Source organism: Hipposideros armiger, unplaced genomic scaffold (assembly GCF_001890085.2).
Source record: "Hipposideros armiger isolate ML-2016 unplaced genomic scaffold, ASM189008v1 scaffold_67, whole genome shotgun sequence".
NCBI lineage: Eukaryota > Metazoa > Chordata > Mammalia > Chiroptera > Hipposideridae > Hipposideros > Hipposideros armiger.
This window is the reverse complement of record NW_017731417.1, coordinates 4,106,901-4,115,706: the sequence shown is the minus strand read 5'-3', so window position 1 is coordinate 4,115,706 and position 8,806 is coordinate 4,106,901. Positions and strand designations below refer to the sequence as shown.

General features: G+C 41.9%; 1 protein-coding gene across 1 annotated transcript in view; it reads left to right on the top strand.

The window, feature by feature from the left end:
* Nucleotides 1-1,384: 1,384 nt before the first annotated feature.
* The window catches only part of CATSPERB (catsper channel auxiliary subunit beta), a 77,558-nt gene continuing 70,136 nt past the window's right edge, over nt 1,385-8,806 (top strand). Inside the window, exons 1-2 of the mRNA XM_019642297.1 lie at nt 1,385-1,463; nt 6,770-6,858. Coding sequence (XP_019497842.1) covers nt 1,385-1,463; nt 6,770-6,858 — 168 coding nt within the window. The remainder of the gene's footprint in view (nt 1,464-6,769; nt 6,859-8,806) is intronic.

The following is an 8,806-nucleotide window of genomic DNA, read 5'->3' as shown; positions in this document are numbered from 1 at the left end:
GGTAGGTGTCTATTATGGATGCTGCCTTAATTTACGAGGGCCACTGTAGCAAAACCCCATAGACAAGGGGGACTTCAACAATAGAAATTTATAGTCTCCCAGTTCTGGAAGCTCCAAGTCTGAGATGAAGGTATTGGCAGGGCTGGTTCCTTCTGGGGGACATGTGGGAAAAATCTGTTCCTGGCCTCTCTCCTTGGCTTGTAGATGGCTGTCTTCCCCCATCTTCACATCATCTTCCTAGTGTCCTAGTGCATGTCCAAACTTCCCCTTCTTAGAAGAACGGGTTAGGGTCCACCCTAATGACCTCATTTTAATGTAATTGCTTCTCTACGAACCCTATCTCTAAATAAAACCGCATTCTCAGGTACTGGGGTTTAAGACGTCAACATAGGATTTTCTTTTTTTCTTTTTTTTTTTTAAAGATGTTATTGGGAAATTGGGGAAGGGGAACAGCCAAGTTGTTATCCTTCAATCTTAGGTGTGGAGGGCACAGCTAGCTTAATTCCAAGTCCAGTCGCCATCCAGTCGGCAGTTTGTGGTGGCTCAGCTCAAGGTGCCGTGTTCACTCTTAGTTGTGGGTGAATGTAGCCACCATCCCATGCGGAAGTCGAACCAGCAACCTTGTTGTTAGGAGCACGTGCTCTCACCAGCTAAGCCATCCTACCACCTGTTGGCAGCTCAACAGCAGCTCAGCTTGGGCGCAGCTCACTGGCCCATGTGGGAATCAAACCGGCGACCCTGTTATTCAGAGCTTGTGTTCTTAACCAACTGTGCCACTCGGCCAGCCCAACATAGGAACAGTTCAGCCCATAACAGATGCTTGCTTACCCACATAGTGGAGAGGAGAGGAACAGTGAGCTTGGGGAATTCACCATGGAAACAAGCCTGCTCTTTTCCAGAGGAGAAAACCTCATCACCCATCAAGGTTTCTCACTGCAGACAGAACTGGGTAGAGTGGTCATGGCCTTGCATTCTTGGTACACAGCAAGAATGGGCCAGGAAGCTCAGAATCCATGTGGATTGCCTCTCTCAAGAGCAATGCAGTCGAAATCTCAGCCTCAGGTACAGCTGTACTGTCCTCAGCATCTTTATCAAGTTGGGTTCTGTTTGACACAGCTGTAGAATTCCTCACACCTCTACATTGAAGAAAAACCTGAGTCACAGCTCTTTAGTTTGCACGAATTATATTTACAAATATCTTTAATACCAATTAGGGAGTAAATGTAGAGCTGAGCCAACTGTGATGTTGTCAGCTTTTGTCGCACAATGAGAAATATTTTTAAAGGAAGAGATGATTTTTTTACTATGTAGTCGTTTATACCAAAGGAACTCAAAAATATGTTCAGCGTCATTGAATGAAAATGATTCTTATTTCTTTCTACAGATGGAACTGCTACTTTTACATGTTGTAATCCTCCTTTTGAACATGTTTGATTTTTCATCAGGAATAATATATAATAAAGGTAAGTCTCAGACTCTCTTACTCTCTCTTTTCTTCTAAGGAGTCCTCCTTTATATCCATTCCTAGCTAACAGTTCAAACATTTTTTTTTTTAGTACTTCTTTTACTTATCTTCCAGCTTCCCCACATATTATCTATGGTACTTGGTTCAGAGGTTTCTAATAATATCATTGTAGATCTATTGTTAAGTTGTGTACATAGAGACTTTTGTTCTAGTATTTTACTACCTACAAGTCATAGAGTCTCTTAATGTTTAAGGAGAATTTTATATTTGCATAACTTTATTTGAATAGATTTTTACATTTTTCCTCCATGAATAGTTGTATGTAGTATGAATTATAAGCTGAATTTTAAGGCTAGTAGATGGAGACTGAAGAGAATTTTCTGAAAGTTATGTAGTTGACCCTTAAACAATGTGGGAGTTGGGGGTGCTGACCCGCACACAGTACAAAAATCTGGGTATAAATTTTGACTCTCTTGAAATTTAACTACAGTGGTCCCTCGGTATCTACAGGGGATTGGTTCCAGTACCCACCACAGATACGAAAATCTGTGCATGCTCAAGTCCCTTATGCAGACAGTGGGCCCTCCCTATCTGCAGAGTTCCAACAACAGACCAAAAATTCAATTTTTTTAATTATTATTTTTTATTGTGAAATACACATTTTTTAGAATTAGTTTCAGCTGTACAAGACAGTGTAATAGTTATACTTTTTACCCCTCGAGGTGCCAACCCCACTCCCTCAATCCACCGCCCCACTTCCCCCCCCAATATCATACATATCTATTACAATTCCCTTGACTCCACTCCCATATTATACTCCATGTCCCGTGACTATATATATATATATATATATATATATACATATATGTATTCACTTATAGATGACATTCAATATTATACAACATCAGCTTCAGAAAAATTCAATTTTTGACCCTCAGTCGGTTGAATCCCTGGATGCAAAACCTAGGAACATAGAGGGCCGACTGTATGTTTGTTAAAAAAAAAATCCATGTATAAGTGGACCATGCAGCTCAAACACTTGTTTAAGGGTCAGCTCTCCATGGATTAAATTAGCCAATAGGACTTGTATGGTGGGAAAACTGTGCAAAAGGAATAAGACAAATCCACCTTCATTGGGGTAGATGGTTTAGATTCGGTAGCATCCTGGACTGGATATACTAGAACATAGTAGATGCTCGATAAAAAAGATTGTTGACTGCAATGAAACAGAACTATTTCCAGCTGCCTACCTTCAAAATGCTTTCTCCACAGCACACTTTTTTAAGTATTTAATTTCATGTTCATTGTTCAAATGTCACCTTTAATTTGAAAGGACCAATTAAGTCCTGATTTACTTTTTTGAAAATAGAGCTGCCAGGCAACTTATTTCTGACAGCCATTTGCCATCTCAGAAAGATCAGAAAATTGAGACCCCTTTCTTCATTTTTCAGCAATGCAAAAAATCTCAAACTCATCTTTAAATTGGACTATTTTTTAAAAGTAATTTTCCCTCAACACTCATGTTTGCTACCCAAGGTGTTCGTAGTCACCCTCCATTCTCACCTATGATGTCCTTTAGTATTTTTGCTGCTTCTGGCTTCAACTTCAGCGTGTCACAGAAAACCAGAGCTGGACAGTAGTTAAAGCTGTAAGAACAGACATTAGTCAGGAACTGTTGCAACTGGGAAAAAGGGACCTCGGTGTAGACCTGGGCTCAATTCCAAATACAGCATGGAGAGGTGTGGACGTTCAGCCAAGGAGCCGGTTGGGGTAGGGAACGGGTGGATTGAAAATTACTAAGAGAGGACATCTAAGGTAGGAGGGATTCTTGCTAACCTGACCAAGCAGGATTCTTGCAAACATGGTTATGCAGATATAGCAAGGATGGGGCCTAGTTGAGAAGAGAGCTTGGAGTGTCTGACTGAAGTTTTGTCAAGGACAGAGTATGTCAGTCACTGGAAATGTATAACTGTGAACAGAGCAGTGAATGAATTTCATAAATGGCATGTCTCTACCTTTGTCCCAGAGTGATGTTCTTATTCTAGTCAGAGCAGACATCCCATCAGGGATTGCACAGTTTCTCTTTGTATCATGATTCTTAGGAAAGTCACACATTGTTAAGAATGTAACTTCTCTGGCTTACCTTTCCTTTAGAAGCTCACACCAAAAAAATGTAGTTCTTTTTGTATTACATTATTAAAACAGAATCTAGAAAACACTCTAATCTGAGAATTTCTAGGCAAAGGTAAGAGGGTTGGGAATTGCTTCTGTCTCTCACCTCTACCTCTTCTGTTTTTCCCTGCCCCTCTCTTTCACAACCCAAGCTCAAAAGGTCCTGTTGACTCAAGGAAATAACTCACAAAATGCTACCAAAGTGCAGAGGAAAAATGGACTAGTCTTGCTGAGACAAGTGTGAGAAAAAGCTTCTAGTTGAACCGGATCTTAAAGTGTGTTAAAATTCAAGGCAGAGAATGGAAACAGTGAGAACCCCAGGGGTGCTGGAGTGTAGGTTGTATGCAGGGAAGTCTGAAAGCGGGGCTCGGGGGTTCACAAATTGTCTCACAGGATAGAGAGGGGATGGCCTGAGAGACAGAAACATCTTGCTTCCACCTGACTTACTCTTGTGAGTTGGGTAACCTTTGAGCAATAACTTAATATTTCTGAGTATTGGTCCCATCCTCTTTAAAGAGGAGACAGTAATGCGTGTGGCACAAGGTGACATATAAACCCAGAGTCTGGCTCGAAGTGTGTTACTCAAAAGAGTTAATTTCCTTCTGCTTAGCTTCTTTTCCTTTAAGGAGTTTATTCATGAGGCGATGGAGTGACAGTAACAACTTTTAAACAGAGGAGTGATTTGGGCTTTAGAATCAAATCATAGCTTTAAAAAATAGATCTGGCAGCGTTGGCAGGTGTGGGCAAAGTAAATGTATGGGTTGAAGAGAACTTTGAAAACTGTTTAACATTATAACCTCAAAACATATTTTAGCTGCATTAGTGATACTTGCATTAATATGTTTCAGAACAGCATTGAACTGTTATGTTGTACAAATAAGATTAATAACATGCAATCATAAAGGAAACTTATTTTCACCTCCCACTCCTTGAGGCTGGTTCCTCCTTTATCCTTGGATAAAAGTTTGGGTATATACACACACACACACACACACACACACACACACACACACACACATACACGCACAGAGAGAGAGAGAGAGAGAGAGAGAGAGAGCCAAAAAAATGAAAAATGTATAAATATTTTAAGAAAGGAAAACTGTATTAAAATTGTAATACTCAATATTTACCGATAACAAAAGATGGACACAAGTCACGTTTGACTCCTGCAATTACAAGAGGTGCTCAAATGGCTACCATCAGCGTCCAGACACTTCTGATTACGGCGAACTACTGCTTGAGCAACGTTGACCAGTGTCCGCTTGTATACATTTTTTGGCACCCCCGGTATATATTACAATTACAATTAGGTAGTTCAAACAGTTCTCCGGTGATTTCAAATGACAAAGCACAGATCTGCATTCTAATGAAAATACCCAAGCCCATGTAACAGTCATAACTGAACTCTTATTTTCTCATTGAAACTTCTTGCCTTCTTCCCGATTGGGCCTGAGCAGGTGGGAGACCTGTAGACGGGGAAGAAGGGTTACAGTCACTTTCCTCTTTCTCCGCCTGGAGTTCAGGTTCCTTGTTACCCTCTCGCTCACTCTGAGTTTGACCCTTCTTGCTGCAAGGCTGTCGGCAGGGAGGGAGAGGGTGTGTGGGGGTGAGGGGGGTACAGTGGTCGTTCTTACCCGATTCTAAGGTGACCGTCTGACATCAGCCCTCTCTGGATCCACGGGATGTGTACATTTGAGCCTCACTCTGGACTCTTGCCCAGGTCCTTCAGCACCCCCTCCCTTCCGTTACATTACGGGGAGTCTCTTATCTACAGTTCTAACAAGAACAAAGTATTCTCTATTCCGACTGGCCATAGATTCCTTTTCCAGCTCTTAAAATCCAGCTGTGCCTTCAAATTCTTTCTGCTGAGACCCCACTGCCACCCAGAGAGACCTTTGAGAAGAGGACCCTAGGGGACTCAGGGCTAGTTATTCCTCCCAGTGGCCCACGGGAAGCACTCCTACAGCGTTCGCTCCAGAAGATTGGGACTCCTAGCACAGCCACCCAGCAGAGCACTGCCTTCCCATCATCCTCTCCACTGAATCATCTCTTGCCTTTCTCTAAGCAGGTGTCTGAGCGTTTACCCCAAATTAGAGGAATACATGTTACGTTGTTGAGGGGTCCCATCAAAGCCATTTTCCTCAGACTCGGGATAAGGAGAAGTGATAGAGGGTTCCGGGCAGATGGTGGGGGAGGAGGCCTCAGGAATCTGTCTCCCCACCTAGACGGTAATTGCACGGGCAGCATCTGTCTGATGTAACCGGTTGTCTTGGCACTCTGAAATCTAGTGAAGGCTTGCTGCTTCCAGGGGAAGGCTTGGACAGCCAATTGCAGTTCATTTTAGTCATTATCAACTCTTATCACAGTAGCAGCTACTACGCATCCCCCGTCCTCACCCCCATGGCAGGCAGCTGTGCATGTGTTCCTGGAGCAGTGGCACACAGCTTGCAGAAGCCACAGTGGGCACAAAGGACCCTGTCTTCCAAATACTGGGGATCTGGGCTCTGATTGCCGCTTCTGATCAACAGGTGCGGACAAAGATGCAAGCAACCATAGTCACTGGCTCCCAGCCCCATTGTTGCAAGAGCCTCCCCCTCTGGCTGAAATGATTTAGGGGGCACTTCAAGGGCCAGCACCCTTTTGCCCCCACCTTCATTTTTCACTTTTGTTTTTCCTTTCTGGGAGCCAGACCTTAAAGACCAGCACATTCAAAAAAAAAAAAAACCACCAAACAAACTGCATATATGGGGGCAAATTAGAAAGTGACCGTGCATACCCAGGGAAGCACGCAGGATCAGAAAAGTCCTGAGAAGAGCTTACTGAACTTTACACCTCAGCCCGATCCTGAGTCAAGAACTGTTATTTGTCCACCTCTGAAATATCTGCACCAGGGCCTAGCATGCGGCGTATTTTGTGTTAGTGTTCAGTCAAACCTTCCTTTTCAATGTCTTGATTTTGTATCTTTAAAATGAAAAATGGTGGCAAATTTGAATTTTATCAAGAGTCTACAATTATCATTTATATTTTTAAAAATACTTTATCAGTTTTAAAAATGTGGTTCTTTTAATGGAAATTCTCCTATCAGTGACCTAAGACATATATATATATATATATATATTTTGTATTATTTAGGTGATATGGAGCAACACTTCGCATGTGCTAGCAAAGGGTTCCCCAAAAAGAATGAAATAATCAAGCTGTATCTTACCGCAAGTGACTTGGTAAGGTCCAGTAACAACGTTACAACCTTTTACATTCCGTTTAACTCCACGTGTAAAACCAGTAGCTTTGTATTCTTTTCCAATACTTTCTACTGAGCTCAGATTTGGGGGGGGGGTGAAATTCTATATAAATCATAATCCTTTCTATTCCATTCCACTTGGATTACATAAAATATTTCATTTAGCCATTGAATGCCCTGGCTGGTTTTGCCTTTGCTTTTTTTTTTTTAAATGCCTCCTCCTCCCTTTTTAAAAGATTACCTGTAACCATCTTCACTGTTTATGGATCCCACTTGTCCTTTTGAAGTTTGATAGATGTAGCTTGTTAGAGGAAGAAAGGTATCTCACGCGACCTTGAGGAAGCATCTTTCTTTTTTATAACAAGTACCACATTGCAGTTGTCGTTTTGGGTGAGGGGTGATTTGATTCCTTTGATTCAAATAATGGCAGACTTTTAAAAAACACACCAAAGTAAAATAAAATGTACTAGTAAGATAGTCATGCAGCAAATGCTAACAGAAACGTAAGTTAACTAAATAATGTACAGATCATCTAAAAATTTATGATAAATATAATAAAAACAAAGAAACACCCCATGAGGACAAATATATTTATCCCCAAATCAGCTTTGACTTAGTTCCCAGTTCCTTTTTGATATGCCAAACATATATTTGACTTTTTATTTTCAACTATTGTGAAGTACATGCCCTTTGAGTCAAAAATGCCTTTCCTATTTGTCATTATATATTATTGGGAAAGAATGGGCTTTGGAAGAAGACAAGAACTACAGATCTGGGGTCAAATCTTGGTCATTCTGTGTATGGTCTGTGTGCCCTGGGGCAGGTTACCTAACCTCTCTGATCCTCAGTTTGGTCCTCTTAAAAAGGGAATTATAACCTACTTTTCGGATAGTTGTGATGTAGTAGGTCTAGAGGTGATATTAGTAGAAATAATAGCTAACATTTATAAAGTGTTTATGTGTGTCAGGCATTTTCCAAAGCGTTTTATGTTCATTATGACATTTAATCCTCTGTAAGTACTCCAGGGAAGCACTGACCCTGTCCTCTTAAGTTCACTAGCTTGGGCCTATGAAATAAACTGACAAAAGACAGATTAACAGGAGGAAAAAACAGAGTTTATTCACACAGGCAATGTGTAAACCCATGGGAGAACTCAGTGATGAGTAGCTCAAAGGAGTGGTTAGAATTTGGGGCTTATACACCATCTTCACAAAGGGCAGTAAATGGTGGAGAGTGACAAGACAAAGGAAAAGGTGTTTGGGTCCATCTTCCTGCTAATCCTCATTACAATGTAAGTTCCACAAATGCAGGGATTTTGGTCTGTTCCATTCCCTTCTGTTTCCCCAGTACCTGTATCACTGCCTCATTTGTAGAAATGGCTCAGTAAATATTTTGGAATGAATATGTTTCCCCATGATATTTTATTTTATTTTATTTTATATTTATTTTAAAGATTTTATTGGGAAATTGGGGGAGGGAAACAGCATTGGGGAACCAGGGAAGAGGAACAGACAAGTTGCTGTCCTTTTATTCTTCAGTCTAGTGGTGGAGGACGTTGCTTCACGGGCCCATGTTGGTATTATCATTGTGCTCTTCCTGGGTGAGGCAGTCCCTCACCGGCCATTGGACGGCCGCTCACGGTGGCTCATTAAAACTCATGCCAGCTGCCGGCCAACCCCACTGCAGGCTATGCCGTCGTGGGCGACTCACGGCAGCCCAGCTCCAGGTGAAGCTGTTGTTCACCATCTTAGCTGTAGAGGGAGCAGTGTCACTGGCCCTCATGTGGGATCCGAACCGGGGCCCTGCTGCTCAGAGCTGGTGTCCCAAGCCAAGGCCTAACCAATGCGCCACTCGGCCGGCCCTGTTTCCCCATTTTATAGATAAGGAAACTAAAGCTTAGGTAGGTCACTTACCTACTAAGAGAAGTA